Source organism: Clarias gariepinus, chromosome 16 (assembly GCF_024256425.1).
Source record: "Clarias gariepinus isolate MV-2021 ecotype Netherlands chromosome 16, CGAR_prim_01v2, whole genome shotgun sequence".
NCBI lineage: Eukaryota > Metazoa > Chordata > Actinopteri > Siluriformes > Clariidae > Clarias > Clarias gariepinus.
The window spans coordinates 14,832,481-14,856,117 of record NC_071115.1 but is presented as its reverse complement, the minus strand read 5'-3'; the positions used below and the strand labels follow the sequence as shown (position 1 = coordinate 14,856,117).

At 39.2% G+C, this 23,637-nt stretch overlaps 1 protein-coding gene across 9 annotated transcripts in view; it reads left to right on the top strand.

The window, feature by feature from the left end:
* The window catches only part of baiap2a (BAR/IMD domain containing adaptor protein 2a), an 84,006-nt gene that overhangs the window by 11,386 nt on the left and 48,983 nt on the right, over positions 1 to 23,637 (top strand). For 8 of the 9 annotated variants that reach the window (XR_008365789.1, XM_053514522.1, XM_053514525.1 and 5 more), the window contains exon 2: positions 20,166 to 20,241. Coding sequence is in view for 8 of the 9 variants with exons in the window: in XM_053514522.1 (XP_053370497.1) it covers positions 20,166 to 20,241 (76 nt within the window). In the remaining variant the exon portion in view is untranslated. Of the gene's footprint in view, positions 1 to 20,096; positions 20,242 to 23,637 lie in introns of those variants that run through there. The other variant, XM_053514529.1, reaches the window with a different exon arrangement.

The window sequence follows — 23,637 nt, the reverse complement described above, 5'->3', positions numbered from 1 at the left end:
CATTCTCCTCTGACCTCTGGCATCAACAGGGCATTTTCGCCCACAGGGCTGCCGCACACTGGATGTTTTTCCCTTTTTACACCATTTTTTGTAAACCCAAGAAATGGTTGTGCGTGAAAATCCCAGTAACTGAGCAGATTGTGAAATACTGAGACCGGCCCGTCTGGCACCAACGACCATGCCGCACTAAAAATTGCTTAAATCACCTTTCTTCCTGACATTCTTCCTTCACCGTTCCATTCTGACATTCAGTTTGGAGTTCAGGAGATTGTCTTGACCAGGACCACACCCCTAAATGCATTGAAGCAACTGCCATGTGATTGGTTGATTTAGATAATTGCATTAATGAGAAATTGAACAGGTGTTCCTAATAATTATTTAGGTGAGTGTATATATAATGTAATATATATTTGTTGTTCTTTAAAAGTAGACCAGCTCAAAAAATTCATAGCAAAGCCAGTAGTACCATGGCCGATCATGCTCATAAGTGTATATAATCTTCAGCCTGCAACTGTTTTCCCATAATTGCAAATAAAGATTTAATTGCCTCTTCATTAACTTTGTGCATCGTTATAGAAGATAGCAGTTGTGTAATTTTGCGCATACATAGTCAATTAACACTTAATGTAAGCAATTAATCCGCTTACCTTTAAGACTGAAAAAAAGTACAGAGGACAGAGATAACAAATATATAAAATGTGCATGAAATGTACACATGATCCATAGAGAGAACTGTAATGTGAATAAGTAATGTGCTGTACAGATCCAGAAGGACTTTGTACATCACCAGACTTTATAAAAACATGATGGTACTGATTGGTTGATCATAAAAATAACATAACTGAGAATGAACAGCTGTTCTTTTCATCATGTTATTACATGAAGTATGTATACTGTATGTTATTCTAGTTAAAAGTTTGGATGCTAGAATTGTAGATCATGTGAAAGTTTGTTAAAGGCTTGTGTTAGGAATACAATTAAGGTTAATGACAATATATAAAGGTATTAATGTCTCTGTTCTGTTTTAAGTAAGCATTTTTTGCTAAATATTGAAGTAATCCTCCAAACAAACTTTTTTTAAAAAAGAAAAATCACATTCGCCCACTTTTGACACTTGCATAATGTGTTATTTTATAGTATTATGGAGGCATTCATGATTAAGTGCTTATGTAAAAATATGTAAGACTTAAATATTTCAGGCTGTCTTTTTATCAGGATATAATCAGCGAGGGTGTGGAGTCTAAATCAGATAAACTGATACCTGATAGCTTTTTTTCCCCCTCCTTACTGAACATATGAGGGGTGATGAAATTTCTCATGAATGAATGCGTGAACTTGATTGACAGATAAAACATTAACATTTGGCATTTACATTTACATTTGGAACATCCGATACATAAAAAGCAATGGATGTCTCACCAACTTGTTCCGCATGTTTGGGCTGTTTAAAGGAGTTCTTGGAAGGCCAGCATTTTAGAAATGAAGCAGGCAGTCCGATATATGACTTTGGCGTACTGAAAAAAACTAGTAAAACGCTGGGATAAGTGCATTCATGTAGCAGAGGAATGTATAGAGAAGTCTGTTATTCTGCACAATCAAAAGTCTTGGTTTGACTTGGACGCCCCTTGTAATTAAGCAATTCCAGAAGTGGACAAAGGGGTTGTAAGTATTGTGTAGAGCTGAAAATGCAGGTGTAAATCTTCTTCATTAATCAGAAGTAAATAAAAAAAAAAACAGTAACTGGGAAATCAAACATGCCTTTGATTTTTATGGTTTTTATGCACAGATGCAATAAAAACCACAGAGGCACACTTAGTATATTAGTCAATTGTTGTAGAAATGTCTGGTTATTTTTGTATCACATACACCTTTTTTTTCCCCCTGCTTGCTTTTTTTTCTTTCTTTCTCTTCCTTCATCAGTACAAATCTGAAGAACACCCCACATCATCCTGTTTCCAGAGAACTTGGCTCTTTCTTTTTGGCACAATGTGCAGCTCGTTGAGGAGATCACATCAACAGAAAAATTTTGTCCACAGGCCAAAACACACAGCATTTTTTAGCTCCACCTTTCGAAAAACAGAGTATCCGAGAGTTGTTGTGGTCCACACCCAGTGTTCTTACCTGCACAAATAAACACAATTTAATTCAACTTAGGTTGAAGGGGTTCAGCTAAAAGGTTGCTGACAACAACAGCAATTTCCTCACCAGCCTCTCCTTTTCTTCCTCTTGATATTAAAACAAAAAAAGAAATAACTTGTCATTGTTCTAAGAAACAAAATTGCTGAAGTCTCCCAAGTCAAGACTTTCGTATGAGTATTCTTAAGACACATCCCTGTGAATTAGCTGTTACTATAGATACATATAATGTAAGAACAAGACTTATAAACAAAACGTTGGCCAGAACCGCTGTTATAGAAAATAATCATCACCTTCTGACCAATCAAATTCGGGACTTTAGTAGCACTGTATTACAATTATGTAAGACACTTTTTAAATTTTTGATTTATATGCTTGTAGCACCTCTGACTTTTCTCTCACTTAAAGCCTGGTCTCATTACAGCCACGTCCTCACATTCTAAAGGATGAAGATGTGTCGAGGGCTGCAGACAATTCCCTATCTGGATCGAATGCTGCAGTCATAGCCGAGAGCGTGTGAGAGAAAGAAAGCACATGATGTTCTGTACAATAGAGATCTGTTCCACACGAAGCCTCTGAGTCATATGCAGGTCCAGAATTTATCTGTACAGATTTCAGATCACTGAAAGACTGCTGAGTTTCCAAAAGCTTTGTCTGAAGATTGCTGACATTCACATCTGTATCTCTCCAGACACATGTGCTGTATTGATTGCACTCCAGCTTCGTTTGAGCCACGATTAGATTTCTCTGCTCATAGATATCTCTAAGTGTGATACTGCAGAAAAGGTCAGAGGTGCACCGATTAACATACATTGAAACAAGATTTCAGAAGAGACGCCCTTGCCACACTGCCGTGACCCAACTGCAATCTGTTCCTAATTAAATAACCAAAGAATCAATCGAGAACGGAACAAGAACTAAACAAACTGCCGTTTCCATGGACACCGATGCTGGTATGTGGAGTGTTGTTCACTGGGGTCAGAGGTTACAATGCTGAAGAGCTCTGACTAATAGCTGCTTCTGTGGGCAAGGACAAACACATCAGAAAGTACAGTGCTGTATGATTTCCCACTCAGTCTCGCAGTAAAGGGGCTCATCTGTTAGCAAGTCTGGTCTGTGTGTTTAAAATTTCAACCATGACTTGAAGTTTTAATTGTTGTTTGGGATTCAGATATTATTCAAAGGTAATCTGCACTTAAACATTTTAACGGTTCTGCCTGTTACACAATGGCTAACAGAAATGGATAACTGAATAGCTGCAGTGGAACCTCGGATTACGAGTAACGCGGTTTACGAGTGTTCCGCAAGACGAGCAACGATTTTTAATAATTTTTGACTTGAAAAACGAGCATTGTCTTAGTTTTTTGTCTTCACGAGCACCGAGTATCATGTTTCTTCTTGTTTTGACACCGAGCGTCACATCATCACAAGTGAGCCAACGGTTTTTTTCTCTTTTGCAGCGGAATTGTAGGTAATCGTCTCTTCTGCTGGGTGAATATACACACACACACCTACGCTGTGTGTGTGTGTGTGTACGTGTGTGTACGTGTGTGTACGTGTGTGTACGTGTGTGTACGTGTGTGTACGTGTGTGTACGTGTGTACGTGTGTGTGTGTGTGTGTACGTGTGTGTGTGTGTGTACGTGTGTGTGTGTGTGTACGTGTGTGTGTGTGTACGTGTGTGTGTGTGTACTAGGGATGCACCGAAATGAAAATTCTGGGCCGAAAACGAAACCGAAATTTTTGGATGCACTTGGCCGAAAACCGATACCGAAACCGAAAATGGCTTCATTAAAAAAACATGTTTAAAATATTTTCTTTTTGTTTGTATTAAAAAAACTACAAATTAATTAAGCAATCAAACTTTTATTGATAATAAATAACAGTAATAAGGCTGTTTAACAATAACAAAACTTGCTTCCAAGTGCTTCCAAACCGCCGACATACTCCGTGTTTGATGCGTAATGACAGCGCGAACGAGACGGGAGGATGGGAGAGGCGTGGCGACAATTTCGGCTTTTATTTTCGGCGCTTTCTTACGTTTCGGCCGAAACCGATAATGCTATTTCGGCCGAAAATTTTCGGCGGCCGAAATTTCGGTGCATCCCTAGTGTGTACATGTGTGCGTGTGTGTGCGTGCGTGTGCGTGCGTGTGCGTGCGTGTGTGCGTGCGTGCGTGCGTACGTGTGCGTGCGCGCACACACACATTAACGGAGAGACTGTTTTTAACAAACGCGCGCACACACATTAACGGAGAGACTGTTTTTAACAAACAGTTTGTGTTTGTTTGGCAACCTGAGAGAAGGGGAGCTGTAAAGCCGAGACCTATCGTCTCCCCTGCTGGGTCTTAGTGCTTGCAGTGTTTTTGAGTGTGTGTGTTTGTGTCTGTGTAAGGCAGAGAGTTTGTGTGTGTGTTTGGCAACCTGAGAGAAGGGGGCCGTAAATGCGAGCGAGCCCCCCTTCAGCCCCCCTTCTCTTCTTTTAAACGGTTTTAAAAACAGTTAATGTGTGTGTGTGTGCGCGCGCGCACAACGGGAACACTTATCTGTCGGGATTCCCCCCCCCCCCCCCCCTTTTTTTTTTTAAGTAAAGTACAGGTTAATTTGCTTTATTTTTACTTTATATTTTGTATGAATTATTTTTATTTATTTTTTTTTTGGGGGGGGGGGGGCCTGTAGAACGAATAATTTAAGTTTCCATTATTTCCTATAGGAAAATTTTATTTGGTTTATGAGTGTTTTGGAATACAAGCCCGCTTCAGGAACGAATTATGCTCGTAATCCGAGGTTCCACTGTATTAGTATTTATTGAGTTAATTAAGTGTTAAATCACATGACGGGGGGGATGTGCATCCTCCATGCCTCCCTCTTCCGGTCAACATTTTGCTGCTCATAGCATGTTTCACAGCTTGAGGAAATCTCTGTTTGTGCCCATCCACATGCAGTACATGCCCTTGCAGATGTCTGGGGTAGGCTAACGATTGGCTGTGTTTGGGAAGTTTAGCTCCCAGGCACAGATTATTGTGAAATCAGGTTTTCTACTACTTAATAAACGCATTTGTTTCACCACGCTAATGCTTGTTTTGCATTCTTATTAAGCACAGTCTGGTAAAAAATAAAAAAATAAATAAAAAAAATAAGGGTTTAATGCATCAAGCAAAGAAAATAACTAAAAAAATTTGGAACTGGGGTTCCAAACACATTATAAAATTGTATGGTCTGTGCTGAACCATCGACTTTGTGGATGAAATATGGTTAGCAAAGAAATGATTAATAGTGAAAGTAGGAGCATTTCCATAAGATCTCGCAGGATTGGGACTAAACAGCTCTGCAACTATAAGAATACCACTTGTTAGTGAAACTAATCAGAAAAAATCCCTCTAATTTGTTGGGGAGCATGAAGATTGAACTTTGCTGAGGAACCTGGTCAGATGGAGGAGGTTAGATGGAATTTTTGTCATACATACACCAAGTTTGCTGAGATATCACATATAGCTTCAGTGTCCTCGGTATGACCCTCACCTCTGGTTTCTGTCCCTGTTGAGTTTTGCATGTCCTCCTGTGGGTAAGCTCTGGCTTTTGTAGTTTCCTTTCACCCTCCAAAAAAATTGCCTCTGCACATGAGTGAGTCATGTATACCCATGGTGCCCTGTGATGCACTGGCGTTACATGTAGTGTGTTCACGTGTCCAGTGTTTATCTGCGCTCTGGATCCACTGCAACCCTAAATTAATTTTGTTAATGTATAAAAATGGATAGAATAGGTCTTCCATAGATAATAGACAGATCTTCATATATGCATAGATCTCCTAAAAAAGCTTTAAAGATTTAAGAGGGGATTTCTTTTCCTGTCCAGTTTGAAACAGTTTGATTGTTAAAATCAGGGCTTCTTATTTTTATTTTTTTCTAGTTTGAGCCCCTCAGCCTAAATTATTTTCTTCGAGTAGGCCTACTTCCTGTGACTTTAAGTAGGCTATCTAAAACTTTTTTTTAAAAGATAGCAGAGCATGATACATTTTAGGTTGTGAAATGTATTAACATCTTTACAGTTTATTTTAATATTAGTATCATAATTTAGCTTTGACTTTTACACTCCTTTTTAAAAAATCAGTTATATGTACGTATATAAACTTCTACATAGCCGATATGAAACTCATAAAAGCATGTCAGAACCCCTTGGTTAGGAAACACAGATTTAAGCAGATTAAAAAAAATATATTTATATTTTATTAGATTATTAAGCTTGAGCAGCAGCATGATGGTTGTTTGATCAAGCTAAGGATGATTTTTGTTATCTTCTCTAGAATCATTATCTGTTAAGTGTAGCTAGTTTAGCCCTGATGATGCAAGTTAAGGCAAAGTTAACGGGTGTGCTCTCACGTTCTCAAATGCAGACCTGCGCTTGCTGTCTGCTGAGTGATTATGAACCCAGTCCTTGGCAGCAGGGTAGGCTTGGCAGTCGTTTTGGTAAACAATCTGCATTATCAGCCCAATGTAAAACTAGAAGCGATGCTCATGCAGTGCATACCATGCATAATAGCTACATAATGAACAAAATGTACAAGCGCCCTGACACGAGCTAAAGCCTGTGTGATAGTTAAGGGTAAAACAATGAGTGCATTGCAGGGTGAATGCAGTAGAAAGCATTCGGAAAAAGAGTGAGTGAGCAAGAGAAAGACGCACGCGGTTTACCAACAGACGATTTAAAAAAAATCTATCATCGATGCATAAAATCATGCAAAAACTGGTCAAAGCGCGTATGAGTGCTGAGATGCCTTTCTGCTCACCACGGTTGTAAAGAGTGGTTATTTGACTCTATTTTGACCTCACAGTTTAACAAATCATAATATCTGATTTAATTTTTTGTTTTTCACATTATTGGTTGTAAATGTATAAAAATCTCTACTTAAATTGGCCCATCTAGCACTAGTAACTTGTACCACAAAATCATGTTTGTTTTCTTCCTTTTTTTTCTCTCCACTCTGATGTTTGAAGTGAACATAAACTGAATAGTCTGCAGACACGAAGGGGCTGCCATGCATCTGTGTGTCTGTGTTCTCATGCATCTGGATGTTCTAATCTACATTCCTGCTAGCTAAAGTCTTTATTTATTTATTTATTTTTTTTTTATCAAAAGAGAAAATTGATCCTGTGGAGAAATGTATTGAATTCTTGCCACCTCATGACCCTACACATAGTGATAAAGAAGGGGGCTGGGGGGTGGCGGGGGTCTGTGTACGTCTTTATTATATCTTAACATGATCCTGTCATGGGGCTGAGCAGAAGGCCTGGTAATATACAGTCGCACTACTCTGTGTACCTTCATCCTAATTGCACACAACATGTGCTCTGGGCTTGTTCATGCAGCCCTGCTACATTCCATTAACTTGCTGGCGTTGCCAAATCACTCATTAAACTGGGGGAAATTGCATCACAGGTGGCCACGGTGGTGTATCACAACTATTTTCTCTCTCTTGATGGGATGTGAGACAAACTAAGCCAGATGGAGGGAGAAATGGGAACATTCCTGGAGGAGACATTTTAACAGCGTGACTGGGATAAAATCCTTACACTAAAAAGCTTAACTATTTAAAGCATTTTCATCAAAGGCTCAATAAACAAGTAATTTTAGTTTGGCTGTTAATGGGATTTTACTCAATGTCCTCCTCTGGAGAAGAGCACATGCGCACTCGAGCCTACCCCTTTAGGATTTATAAGAGCTAAAGCTTTACTGCTCTCCCCAGACCTCGAATTAGAGCCAGATGTGGAATAGATGAGCCTGAGAGAGTTTCCCTTTCAGATGTTACTGGGTAATTCTAACACAGCCATCATGGGATACTGAAAAAAAAACAAAAAACAAAAAAACAGTGACACATTTGCAGGTTTTTTTTTTCCAGTACTTGCATAAACTGTGTATTCCTGCACAGATTTCAGTGAAGCTTTTAATAAAAAGTCTCATATACAGAAGATTGACAAGCACGCAGTTGCAAGTCAAGCTGGTTCTAAATAAGGTTTTGTACAAAGTCTGCTGGACAAGATGAAGCTTAAATTTATGTTTAGCAGTATCTTCAGGATTATTGCCACCCTTTAAAAGAATGTTTGAATAATAAGCTTTATTCACTTTTTTACATTTTTTGGAGGCTCTATTATACAAGAGTAACTTGTCATCTTGGTGGAAAATGGGTTTATAAGTTGATCCCAACCGTTGACCCGTTAACCCGTTGACTTAAATCTTCTCTTGTTATGGGCTGATCTGATGAGTGCCAGATCAGTACCAGCTGATCATGCTGACCATCCAAAAAAACTTTCCAACCCACTGTAAATTAAGGAACTGGATCGCTGAGGCTTTAGGGCTGTTTCTAAAGAGTGCTACAGCTGCTCTGTGACAACTGATGGTGTCATGAATTCCATCTACAGTACAAGGTCATTTTCTGGTTGTCTCCATAAGGAAATTAAGGCTTGGCTATAAATAGCTTCTGAATTTTCTGAACACACAAAGTACTGTATACATCACTGAAAGCGGCCACTTCGTTTCGTCTGATTAGGATAAATTACCAGCTCTTTGGCCATTAGCACCCATCAGTACCTAAAAAATGGACGAACAAACCCCCTGAGCGTACTTTTAAATTGGTGAATGCGCGTTGATTTTTTTAAGTGTTTTTTGGTCAAAATTGTGAATTCTGTGTACCTAAAATTATACTCGTCTCTGTCAGGAGGAACCATCATGTCTATACATTGAAGTCTGATGTCCACTTAGAGTGTATGGAAGCTTAAAAGAGTGACCCCTTTAGGAAGAGACTTAAGGTCTCTGTGTTTTGCTGACAAAACGGGGCTACTTACAAAACATGTCGAATATTCTTTTTTTTAATTTTTTATTTTGGATCTATTTTCCACGTTTATTTTAAGCCAATATTTTGTGAATACTGCTTGCTGTATACTGTAGATGAATTAAGTTTACGGATGTGTGTATAAATAAACAGGAAATAGAGGACACTCTATTTTACTTTAAAAGCATTCGGGTAAATGAAGCAAATCATAATGGGAATAAACGATGCTTCGATGAGTAAAACTTCTGGGTAAATGTGAGCCGACTGATTCTCATTCGAATTATAAAATGAAATCTGGCAGTATTGCCCTTTGAAATGTTAATGTGTCGGGTGTTCAGATTGATCGGTAAAAGCTATAGCACGCACAATCACCTGCATACCGAGAGGAAAATGAGTGCGACATGCTGACAGAATGAGTCTGTCCATCCATTTTCAAACAATGACACATAGTGAACTAGGTCATGCTTGGACAAAAATGAACATTTAATAAATGAATAAATAAATAAATATAAAAAATATTTAAAAATAAGTAAATAAAATTAATCAAATAAGTCTGTCCACTGCTACACTGTAAATAGTTAATGTGTGCTGTGCTGCTCATCTTACTGATCTGTGATCAGGTTTATTACATAGCACAATATTTCACTCGGAGTGTGTTCAACTGTTCAAGGTTTTATTGTCTTATTGTTTTATCTGTTACAACATTTAACAGATTTTTGTCAGGCTAAAACCAAAGTCCTTTTTAAAACTGGGATAAATGTGCTCACTGTCCACTTTATTAAGAACACCAGTACACTCGTACGTTCATGCAGTTATCTAATCAGCCAGTCATATGGCAGTAGTGTCTTCTACGGTCATGCAGTCAAGTCAAAAAATAGTCATGCAGTCAAGAGCCACCATTAATGTTAACCATTAGAAATCAGAATAAAGAAAAACTTCAATCGTGGAATACTGTAGATGTTGGTATAAGAAGAGCTCAGAATCTGAGAATTTCAGAAATCGTTGATCTGGAAATTTCACAAACATTCTCTTAGCTGATTTTACACAAAATGGTAAGAATACAAAATAAATTATAAACAGAGTAAGCAATAGGTCTGTGGGTAGAAATGTCTGGTTGATGAGAAGTTGGAAGAAATTTGTTAAATTTGTTTAAGCCACCAGGAGTGATATAGTAGGTTGAATAATGAGTAGTTAAATAGTAAGCAGAAACGCAGCTTGGCATGTATAAAACATCTAGCTGTGAGGTGGGTCTCCTACAACAGCTACATACAACATTGGCTTCCACTTCTGTCAATCAAAAAATAAGGTCATTAATGGCACACACTCATCCAAACTGGATAGTCGAAGATTAAAAAGGTATTTGCTTTTCTGCTCAACATGGTTGTCATTCTCCTTTAAAGTGTCTTCTTAAGAAACGCCGCCCTGTGTAAATTCTGAAATTTCTGAAATATTCAACACAACCTTCTGGTACCAACCACCATGTTTACACTTTGTCTTCTGTATCTACATCTGCTGATTTAAAAAAAAAAAAATTGTGTTGCTACATGATTCACACCTGGACCTGGATGTATTTGTAGTGATTCCCAGGTTGTATGATTATTGATTTTTCAATGCTCACAATTTTCCCACTTTGAAATATCGCAATAAGTAGATAAATCGTCCAGAACGGCTAGACAGAAAATGAAAACAAGAATTTCTACCCTTTCAGGTTGAAGGAGAAAATAGGAGATTGTAAAAATATTATCAGCTGCGAACTGTGGCAAAAACTCAAACTGCGCAGTCAAACCACATCGTATACCTCGATGTCATAAATACATTTAGAAGCGTCCGTGTTCTCCACACACCTTTACAGAATGTGAGGAAACCTGTGAGACTCAGACGCATGTAAGATGGGTTGGAGGGGGAGGCCATAACACGTGCAGTTCTTTCCAGAATAACATGTTTATTGGCTCGTTTCACATTGTGTTGGAGAAATGATGTATTTTTGCATAATCACTACGCTGTAAAATTAAGGAGCCCTTGCACAAAAAGCATAAAGGCCATTTTTTGATGATCCGCATTCTGGCTGTAAAATTTATTTTAATTAACTTTTAGAAAAGACACAATACATAATTTTGACAATCTTCTTGCTTTTCAATACATTTTGTCCATCGGTTAACAAACTTCAGTATTACCTTATAAATAAAATAAAATAAATGTTTTAAGCTGAGCTGGGAGCCACGAATGCACCTGCAAATCACTATTTTTCATTTCATCAGTGAATCTTTCTCCTTATAGGGCTGCTTTCAGGAGACCAAACAGGTCAAAGTTCGATGGAGCAAGATCAGAACTGTAGGGACGCTTTAATGTCTCATAACCAGAAATTAATCTTTTTAAGAAACTTTCACCTTCCGTAGAGTATCAACCCGAATTTTGTTTGCAGATATTCAAGCGATTCTATTTACAGGGGTGATGGCGTTCCGGCACCATGCCGGAAGTAGTGTCTGTGATTGCCTAGTTTTGTGGCCGTTTTGTTACACTTGACAAAGTTGAGCGAGCGTAAAAAGGCAGAGTCAAGCGCGCACAGACTTAAAAAGAGCATGTTAAGCAAGCAGGAAAGACACCGCACGTGAAGAATAACTCAGAATTGTGGCAGAAGTTAGTGATGCGCGGGTTGTCTGGTAACCCATGTCAGTGTTATTTAGCGTAGGCTGTAAGCTGTAGGCCTGCACTATACAAATCTAAAATAAAAAAAAGTGTAGCCTAGATTAGAAATGCTGCTTTGTACATTTTTTAAATGTGTATCATTATCTTGTTATTAATATGACCTGATTTATCGTTCATATTCATAATCATATGTTGTTTACAGGGCGAAGTTTCCAAGCACTTTCGGGCCGAAATAAAGGCTGTTTTTATTTGAATTACAATGCCTAGTATGTCTATTTAATAGTCGCTGGGGCGGGGCGGGTTGTAAAAATAGATACAGTGGTGCGGGGCGGGCTGGTACGGCCCGAATAATTTCATAAAAGCGGGACCCCCGGGTTGGGAAAAATACCCGACCCGCGCATTATTAGCAGGAATATAACGCCATAATATTCCACCCTCAATGACCGATCGTGGGACTGATTTAAAAATTTGCTTGTGCTCCTTCATTGCTGAGCTTGACCTGTTATTTAATATCGCCCACCCACTCGTCACTTTATGTAAGAAATTAGCAGAGGATAATCAATTAGTTAATCAATTCCTGTGTACTTTGGAGTACTATTATTGCCACTTACTGTCCTGTCTTGGTATGGCTGTAGCATCTGTAGCATTTACTTACAGTAATGTACTAAGATGGGCTAATAATGTCAATCTAGGCACTGAACATATTGAGAAGAAAATGCTGTGTTTTCTTGAATAATACTGGGGGCATAATGCAAATATGAAAATATCTAAAAAAGAGCCACTTGACAATAATTATGATAAGGGTTATACATAGGCTGTTTATATATTTGGGCCTAGGGGCCAACAAGTTATGTGTTAAAAGTGCGTTGCATACTGTACATAGTACAGTACAGTAGCCTTGAATGGAAAGCTCTGATAAGAGTGCGACCAAATAAAAGTTTTAAATGACCAATGAGTGCGGATGATAATACAGTACAGGATAGTACAGGAACCTTGGATTGTGTGTCTAATGACGCGCACGCACACATACACAAAGAGCAAGCTGATGCGGAGAGAGAGAAAATGGATTTTTAACATTTTTAATGAGACTTGCTTTTGCTTTACACATGCGCTGTACACACGCATACAGACATAAAATAAAATGTTTTATGCACACACACGGTCACAGTGTTATAGTAAACAGTACACGCGCGCACGGATGTTGATTATACCAGTAAGAGTTCAGTTTTACAGTGAAACATCGAATAAGACCCAGCAGGGGAGACGATTACCCACAATTCCGCAGCGCAAAAGAGAGAAAAACCGTTGGCTCAGTTGTAATCACGTGACGCTCGGCGTCAAAACAAGAAGCGCATGCGTGATACATGATACTAGGTACTCATAAACCAAGACTTGTTCATTTTCCAAGTCAAAATTGGCAACTTACAAATCGTGTTACTCGCAATTTGATGTTTCACTGTAAGAATCTTTTTAATGGAAAGACATAACCATGAATTTTTTTTTGATGCATTAACCCGATTGTTCACATATCTTGTACATGTTTTGCAAGATGCAATTGCCTGCCATGTGTCACTTTGTAAGCCAAAAAGGATTAGCTGTACCTATTCCGTTTTACAGGGAAAGAAAGAGGTTTTAGTTGCCTGAGTCTTTAGTTCTTGTTTCTGGCCATGTCACAGCCTGAGTGAGAGTTTTAATATAGTGATATATTATCACCGACCTGCATGATCGAGAAGTAAAGTTAAGCACGCTGTGTTTTTTTTTAATCTGCTGCGACTTGTTAAAGCAAAACAACAAAAAAAGAACACCGCTTTTGTTTCCTCTTCTTTTTTCTTTCTGTGAGCATGTATACATGCCTTCTCCTTTATTTATTTTGTCTATTTTTTTCCAGCTTTCTTGCCATGTCAGTGAAGTAGAAATGGTGTGCATGCCCCCCTTAACACAAGTCAGGAATAACCCGGCTTCGCGAAGTGCCTGCCGGCCTCGGGTTCCAATTAGCTCCTGCAATTAGCCTGGCAGATGTAGCACAAGAGGACTGGGATGGATGATAAATTTAGCTACGCTGACAAAATATGGAGAATAAAAACCCTCCTTCCACCCCCCCCCCCCCCCCAAGCTCGGCGTGAATTATTAGCTTAATTCATAAGCTCATGGAATTCATATTACACCTATGTCACACAAAACTGTTTCTGAGCCATGGCGGTGCCAGCAAACGTTCCGGGTGAGATAATGATGCTCTTTGTTAAAGAGCGAGAGTAAGTGTTTGCACATTTAGTTCGGCAGGGACGCATATCGGCTCCCGTCCCCCTCACTGTTCTAACCAGAGCTCGGCGCGTTCGTATGATCATATAACAGGAGTACTGCCATGGAGTCTGCTGACTGTTATGTAAACCTCCCACCTTTTCTTTTTCTCCTCTTCATCCTCCTTCTCTCTCTCCTGTAAAGCTTGTTAAAAACTGTAGCATTATGCATGTAGCATAGCTCAAGAGGGAAGCATTCAGAGAAAAGCATTACGAGAGACTAAACAGCGAAAGAAATAGTAGAAGAAATATACCCCCCGCCCGGCAGACATCGAGAGGTCTTTTATCTGGATGATAGATTTCTTGAAGTGCTACTTATCTCTGTTTTGACTCACACGTTTCTTCTTTTCACATTACTGCCTTTTTTTTTTTTTGCTGAATGATGAATGTATAGCGACTCGATGTCAACACCCATTAACCCCCCCAGCAAAACTAAAACCTGCAATCAACATCTTATCCCATGTCAAGGAAAGTTACCGATGAACCTCTTTAAAAATACATGGCGATCACGTACTTCCCAGTGCCTTTTGTGCAATATTCTCGAGAACTTGTCATTGGTCTCGTTAATATTCAGTCTGAGCCTGGCCCTGGAGCGCTGTCGGATTTCTCAGGTTCGACATTTTCTTCTTTTCCTTCTGTGACACTCGGAGGTGGTTTATTGTATACACTCTCTCACTCTCACTCATCTTCTATACTGCTTTATCCTGTATTCAGGGTCGCGGGGCCCTGAAGCCTATTCCAGAAGACTTGGGGCACGACGCAGGGTACACCCTGGACAGGGTGCCAATCTGTCGCAGGGCACACACACATACACACACTCAAACTGATGTATAGTTTAATTCTGAAGTTAGTGTGTGTGCATGATGTGGAAAAAAATTTTGCCTTCTGAGTCTTAACCTGATTGTGAGGGTGGGTGGATAGTTTGGTGTGGTGTGCATCAAGCTAGCATTTTGATGACAGCAAAGCTGGCACGGTGTCTGACATTCAGCGAGGGCGAAAAAAATAAAAAATATACACGGTTAAACAAAAGCTATTTCTTGGGCAGGTTTCCCAGTTAAGGCTGGCAGTGTTTAAAGATGATTAACGGCAATACATCTGGGTTCGTTTTTAAATTTTCACAAAGAGCAGCTTCTGCAAGTCTGTCCGGAAAGTATCCAGCCATGTAATGACTGGATTAGATGTCATAAACTCCTAATTATGCTTTCACTGCTTGCACCGCCAGTTGCTAATCTTTTGTTGTATGCTATAACACTATAGTGTTTACATGTTTAACATGGTCAAGTTTTCTGCTCGTGGCAGGCCTTGGATCACTTTCAATGGACTCTTTCCCGTCTTTAAAGCATTTGTGCCACACTTTTAATCGCACTGCACTCATTGCATCGTCTTGAAAGTTTTCCGAATCATCTGAAACTTTGAAGTTCGCGGAAAAACATCCAAGTTTAACTCAGAATTTTTTGTTGTACCAGAATAGTTATTTTAAATGCGACGTCCACACAGGACACACATTTAACGGTGCCTTCCTTGCACCCTACAGTGAAGTAGTCATTGTTGTTCACATAGATACATTCCAGTCCACGTTCCTTGGTTACATTAATGTTGCGCAAATATCTCTTGTTATATTAACAATGGCTGGACTTTTTCCAAACAGACCTCATAAAAAATCAAATAAAAAGCAGTTTTACTCTGGCCTTCACAATGTCTTTGTAATAAAAGCATTTGGATAAGAGATAAACATTATCTAATTACATGCTGTATGTATTTTGCTAATGTATTTATTTATATCAACACTCTCAAGGTTAATTTATTAATTTTTTTTCCCCACCTGTCTAGTTTCAGCAAGCTTGTTTTTACTGTAAATACAGATTCTTTCTGATTTTTGGCTGAGAGCTGTGGAATCCAGTGTAGTCGTCTCTGCTCTTGCTCTTGTAGCACGTTCTCGTCAGGGTTTTATGTTGGGGGTTTCATGTGTGAGATCCATATAATCTCGCTGCAGTTGTAGCAACTGCTTATTTAAGTTCCTGTAGCCTGCCTATCAGCTCAAACAAGTCGGGTCATTATCCTCAGACCTCTCATCAACTAGGCACTTTTATTTCCAAAAATTGCTCCAAATTAGATGTTTTTTTATGCCATTCTTTGTAGACTCCTGAATTTGTTGCACATAAAAAAACCTAGGAGATCAGCAGTTTCATAAACACTTAAGTGAGAGCAAATGGTTTTAACTTGTTCTAGACTCGGGTACATGCCAGGTGTGTTTACCTCACTGTTCTTCCTATTGAGCTGCTCATGCTTTTAAATTAGCGTGAAAATCAGGAAGAAAATGAATAAAAAAAAAAAAAAAAAGTAAATATGTGTTACAAGAAAGCATCCCAAAGACCAAAAAAATGTATACAGAGTCAGCCGAAAAAAAATCTATACATGCTTCAGGGAAAAAAAATATGATGTGTGTACTGTATATTAATATACTATTAACTATAATATATTATCATAATAGCATCATCATATACAGTATATCTATATTTAGCATATAACAATACATTTAGTATTCAAATATTTTCACTATTTTTAATTAAGTTTTTCTCTTCCTGAAGTGTGTATAATAAATTTTTTTTTTGTCTGACAAAATGTTTTTTTGTCTGTCTTCTTGTTTTATTTATCAGTAATTTGATCTCTGCACTCACACTGGATCCAAACGTGCCAAAGCAAGTGATGCAGTAAGCTGCGGTTAGAATTCCTGCTCACAGGAGTCTTGTTTTTTCCTGCATCCTTTCCTTTATCACTCCTCCACTCTGTTCAAGCACTCTTCAAAACGTGCTGATTTGCTGAGCCATTCCAGGCTTGTTCGTCCCCGTCAGGGCCAGACCCACTTTCCGAGCTGTGCAGAAACGTCAAGGTGACCTTGCTCTCTGGGCCATTAAGGCAGAGAGAAATGAACCTGCTATCCTGCCCACAGTACGTATGATCTACCTAGTCACCCCCAGACAGCCATGTTTCTGACATGTGCCTCTATTAATTGTAAAAAATAAAAAATAATAATAAACTAGCAGCACTGAGTAGTCTGGTCTACATCTATAAATACCCGACCTAAATCAGCCTCTTTTCGGTTCAAATCCATCTTCCACTCCTCGCATACTATACGAGTTTTGACCTGCTATTTTTCAACCCATCGACATTTTGTATTTACAAAATCAGTGTTGCAGAAAATTCTCAGCTCATGATGTACTTTAATATATATATTTTATTTTGAAGAACAATGTAAAGCTATAATATGAGTAACTCTAGGGACCCCTGGACATGATTTGATTTTGGTTCAGGGCATTCATAAAAGTGATTCTGTGTATGGCTTAATTTGTCTCATAGTTTTAGTTTTATAACTTACTGCTTTGAAAACATCATCCATCATTTCTATTAAGGCTGGGAACAAAGATTGTTTAGTGAAACAAACGTGAAACAATAGTTTCAGCGGAAAAAGTATACTAGTTTGTTTCCTTCAACCATGTCACTTGTTATATGGTATAAAGCGGCCTGTAAAATAAATAAGCCATGATGAATGTGGTGATCATGTCAGGGTTTTTTTTTTTTTTTTGGTTAGTTTTTTTACAAACTGCAATCTGGCTTCTATAAAAATGACCAGTAGAAAACCCCAGATAATATGCGGTGTGATAGTCTGGCACCAGGAACAATTTTTCTTATAGGTAATATAATATAGATGTATGTTTTTGTATTTCTGGCCTAAGTTGCCTCCAAACTAACAATCAAAGGACAAAATGAAAAGAACCAGACTTAACACCACTTAGCTTTTTTCTTTGGGGTCAGTAGTCTTATCAGAATCAGCCCAGAACCAATTCACTGAAGCGGGAAATCATCTCCGCATGTATCAGTTATGATGCATAAAAATTAAATTTAATAAATTCCTTACACAAGTGTTGTAGTCAGAGGCCGTCAATTTGAACATTTGTTTTATATATATTAAATATATTTTATGGGTATAGACTTTTGGACCGCCCTGTGTATCCCATATCTCATATTTGCATCTTGGAAAAGTCATAGTCGAGGTCATGTTTATGTAAAGGTCATGCGACTAGGTAATTCACAAGCAAAACATGCATGAATGTGAACCCTACTGTAAGGGATTAAACGATGAATTTGCGTCTCAAGAGATCAAGAGATAAACCAACGCTAGCCAATCACGCGTGTTTGTGAGCTCATTTATTCAGGAAGGCGCAGTTAGAACTTCCCTCTTTGTGTTATAGCATGAGCAGCAGTTCAGAAACATGTGGTCAGTTTTGTTTGCATGTTTCATAGGAAGCACACTGATCTTTATTCTCTCGAAATGATGGGTGGAAACTGACCAATTGGGAATTTAGTTTATATTAAAATGAAGTGTGAAGAGATAATATTCTTGTATCTCATTTAAGGGGCACCTGGACATGGGTAGGATGAATTAGGCAGCAAGCGAACATTTTCTACCTGGAGTTGATGCGCTGGGAGCAGAAAAATTGGCAAGCATAAGGATCTGGGCGAAACAAAACAGCAGCTCTTGTGGGCGGCAAGGGTCTGGACCTACGAAAAGGAGTTTAAGGAAGGCAAACTGGTCAACCAGTAACCGGGTCAAGGCGGCCAAGGCTCATTGATGCATTTTGCCTTGATCCAGTCGCTGGTTGACCAGTTGTCCTTCCCTTTTGGTAGGTCCTGACCCTTGCAGCTCAAGGGTCCACCTACCTAAACATTGATCCTGACTGAATACCCCACTCCATGGAAATGGTGTCCCCTGATGGCAGTGGCCTCTTTCAGCAGGATAATGTGCCCTGCCACACTGCAGAAAACGGATCAGGGATGGTTTGAAGAACAAAATAATGAGTTTAAGGTGTTAACCCTCCAATAGATTATCTCACAACTTGCAGCTGACGGCATGGTACCAGGTACCGATGACATTAATTCAAAGGTCTAGTGGAGTTCATTTCTCGACGGGGGACCTACCCGATATTAGGCGGCTTGTCATGAATCATCATGATTAGCATATGCTGTATGCATGGGATTTTATTGTAGTACTTTAGACTAGAGAGAGTCTGTGCCTTAACAAAAAAGCACAGTGACTTTATTTAGCTGAGCGTCACCTCACACAGGGACGATCAGGACTTGACCCGTGTCCTGAGTAAGAATGAGTGTGTTTGCAGCACTTATTCCATTTGGATGGTACAGAGAAGAAGAAAAAAAAAGATTTTTTGATGAATACTCGAATCAATCTAGGCGTTGTGGTAGGTTCGAGGCGAAGCATAAGAACGGGAGTGAGAGGGAGGAACAGAGTGCTGTAACCCCGTGGCCCTGGCACTGCTGCAGCTCTAATTAGAGTAAGGTGTGATGGGGAAGGCGACAGAGCTGCAAGTGTTATGACAGGTGCCTGCATGACCGAGCTACGATTCTACGAGTATCTGATGGCTCCTGTTTATTTTGGTCACTTTGCTTTTTCTTTTAGCCTTTTCCACCTCAGTAGATACAGTACAGGCAGATTAGCATGATCAAGTTAAGCATAAAGGCAACCATCTTGTTATCTGTCACACTACACCTCAGGAAACTGATTTAAAGCCAGTCAGGAACAGACTGACACAAATAGTGTATGTGTGCAGTGGGGTTGAGGTACAATGGAATGTAAAAAGGTCATTGAAACATTTTTGTGCCCAAACCTCACCTCTTTCCCAGGATATGATTTTACCTGCATACTGTAGACTTGTACCTGCTACTGTAATCATAATACCATGACTCTCATTAAATATCCTTATCTATTATTTTTAGCTTTGTTCAACTTTACTTAATAGCATGCACATAATAGCTTGCACATATGAAACTATGAAGATTAATGGGTTTCCTTTCCAGTCTGGTTCCCTTCAAGGCTTCTTGCTCTTGTCTTTTTGATTATTATTTTTTTGTCTTTTGTGTATCGTTGCTGTTGCCTCTGGCTTGCTCATAAGGAATCTAAATATAAATTTGCGTTCAGGAAGCTGATTAGTGAAGATGCGTATTGTTAAAGGCATGTTGTATTTAATTGAATTATAGATGCTGAATAAATAAGACCGGCAGCTGTATATTAGAGATGCAGTTTCGGTTTGTGCATCCTTTTTATTATAATCGAGTTCTGGAATGTTTTTGTGTGCACATGCACCACCAAGGATATGCTGTGATAAGCCATGAATTTTTCATGTGTGTTAATTCTAGCACTGTTGTCACCATTAATGATGAGCAAATCTCTCCTTCCTTTGCTTTTCAGACCATCATGGAGCAGTTTAACCCCTGCTTGCGGAACTTTGTTGCCATGGGGAAGAACTACGAGAAAGCTCTCTCGAGTAAGTACGGCACCATTTTCTACCATTTTGTCCTCATTTAGCCGCTCCTTCTGGGCAGCCAGCCAGTGCCTCCCGCCTCTCACCTCCTGCTCACAGCACTACAGGTTTTTTTTAAATATTTTTTTTTAAAGAGCATCATGACAACAACGCCATTCAATTTATCATCCTGGCACTCGCAGCAACCACAAACGGCCTTATCAGCTCCAGTCCAGCCGCTGGTACCTTCAGTACCACCGAGTTATTTGGAAAAAGACACAAACTAATTCCCAAGAGGTCTTTCAGATTAATAATGATGCACACTGCATGTCTGAGAAAGTGATATCTAGTCACTCGATGCATGGTAATGCGGCATAGGGACTTTTCAGTAATGGTTAAGCTTTTAAGATTCAGATAATCTGCAATTCGCGTCTAGATCTCCATTCTGGCGCATTCCCCTCTTTTAATCTTTGATATAATGACGTGCAGCTTTTCGAATACAATACCTTTTGAGATGAATGAATAGACTTTAATTGAAATAACGCTGTGGTTCGATGATATGATTTAAAAGAAAAAAAAAGGCATTTTCCCCAGTGTCAAATGCTTTTGTGCAAGGTTTTTTTTTTTTTTTTTCCTAGTGTACATGAGACATCTGTGGCATATATATTGTGGAGATAGCTGTATATTTTATTGTGTCATATAGCTGTGTACTACAATTGATCTTTTGGTCATTGATTTAGTTAATAGAATACATAAGTCAATTTCCAAAACAGAGTCGATTCACACTTTTGAAATGCTTGGGTAAACTTGTACAACTGTTAAAAGCTCCAAACCTGACAAATTGTTTTACTGTACTGTGCAAAAGTTTTAGGTGCGTGTAAATAACTGCTGTAGAGCAAGGATGTCTTAAAATCTAAAAAATCTAAAAATAATAATAAATAAATATAAAGTCTAATAAGCCTACAGATATTTTCCTGTAAGATTAATTGTATTTTTGGTTGAAATACTTTTGGAAATTGGAAATTGGAAATTTTATATATATATACACACACACACACACACACACACACACACACACACACACACACACAGTGGAACCTTGGATTACAAGTATAATTAAAAAAAAGTTAAAAAGTATAAGTGTTTCCATTTATGTAAAAAGAGAAACGCATGGTGCACAAGTTTATTAACAGACATTTACCACACTAAAAGATTGATCTTTTTCTTTTTTAAATCCATGTTATAAAGTTGCTATATAAATGTTAGCATTATAGGTGCTATTGAGCTGTTCCTAGAGCCATTTAATGATGGCAGAAATCATTAAACTTTACACATACAAACTGTAAAATAAATAAATAAATAAACAGCTAAATGCCACAGCCTGTCGGAGAGCAGCCTTAACTAAGTGGTAAAAACAAACTGTAAAGCAAGTGGACATGCTGAATTAATAACACAACATGGAATGACCATTGCAAAACGGAATGTGGCACAATAATCATTACAGTAGATCATGATTATCTAGTACTTCGTATCGTTGGAAGCCTACAGTAAATCGTATTTAAAAATGAATGATTACTTGAATTATGTCTCTGCCACAAATCTCGTTTAAAAAAATTGACAGACTATAAAAATGAAACAGCCATGTTGTCCCTAATGATCACATTTTAGCATTTTAATATCACTTAATATGCAAATGCAACCACGGGGGGGGGGCGCAATCCAGTGTCTTCTTGTGCCAGTCCCAAGTCTGGATAAATGCAGAGGGTTGTGTCTGGTGGAAATTGGGCTACTGTTGGTCGAAGAAGGAGAGGAGGAAGGCGTGTTCGAAAGCAGAGAGAGAAGAGGAAAGGCAAGAGTTTAGAAGTGATAGTAGGGACTTTGAATGTTGGGACCATGACAGGGAAGGGAAGAGAGTTAGTTGATATGATGCAGAGAAGGAAGGTGGATATACTGTGTGTCCAGGAGACCAGGTGGAAAGGTAGCAAGGCTAGAAGCTTAGGATCAGGGTTCAAATTGTTTTACCATGGTGTGGATAGGAAAAGAAATGGAGTAGGAGTTATTCTGAAAGAGGAGTTTGTAAGGAGTTCTAGAGGTGAAGAGAGTATCAGATAGGGTGATGAGTCTGAAGCTGGAAATTGAAGGGATAATGTTCAATGTTGTTAGTGGCTATGCCCCACAGGTAGGATGTGAGTTAAAAGAGAAGGAGAAATTCTGGAGTGAGTTAGATGAAGTGATGCAGAGCATCCCTAGAGGTGAAAGAGTGGTGATTGGTGCAGACTTCAATGGACATGTTGGGGAAGGGAACAGAGGTGATGAAAATGTGATGGGCAGGTTTGGTCTTCAGGACAGGAATGTAGAAGGACAGATGGTGGTGGACTTTGCAAAGAGGATGGAAATGGCAGTAGTAAATACTTTCTTCCAGAAGAGGCAGGAACATAGGGTGACATATAAGAGTGGAGGCAGAAGCACTCAGGTCGACTACATCTTGTGTTGACGTTGTAATCTGAAAGAGATCAGTGACTGCAAAGTGTTGGTAGGGGAGAGTGTAGCCAGACAACACAGAATGGTGGTGTGTAAAATAACCCTGGTGGTGAGGAAGGCGAAGAGGACAAAGGCAGAGCAGAGGACAAAGTGGTGGAAGCTGAGAAAGGAAGAATGTTGTGAAGTCTTTAGGGAGGAGTTGAGACAGGCTATGGGTGGTCAGAAGGTGCTTGCAGTTGACTGGACAACTACAGCCAATGTGATCAGGGAGACGGGTAGGAGAGTACTTGGTGTATCATCGGGTAAGGGGAAAGTGGACAAGAAGACTTGGTGGTGAAATGAGGAAGTCCAGGAGTGTATACAGGGAAAGAGGCTAGCTAAGAAGAAGTGGGACACTGAGAGGACTGAAGAGAGTAGACCGGAGTACAGGGAGATGCAGAGTAAGGTGAAGGTAGAGGTGGCAAAGGCCAAACAAAGAGCATATGAGGACTTGTATGCTAGGCTAGACAGTAAGGAGGGTGAGGTGGATCTGTACAGGTTGGCGAGGCAGAGAGATAGAGATGGGAAGGATGTGCAGCAGGTTAGAGTGATTAAAGATAGAGATGGAAATGTACTGACAGATGCCGGGAGGGTGATGGGAAGATGGAAGGAGTACTTTAAGGAGTTGATGAATGAGGAAAACGAAAGAGAACAAAGAGTAGAAGAGGTGACTGTTGTGGAACAGGAAGTAGCAAATATTAGTAGAAGTGAGGTTAGAAGGGCGTTGAAGAGGATGAAGAGTGGAAAGGCTGTTGGTCCTGATGACATACCTGTGGAGGTATGGAAGTGCTTAGGAGAGGTGGCAGTAGAGCTTCTGACAAGTTTGTTTAACAAGATCTTGGAGAGTGAGAGGATTCCAGAGGAATGGAGGAGAGGTGTATTGGTGCCAATTTTTAAGAA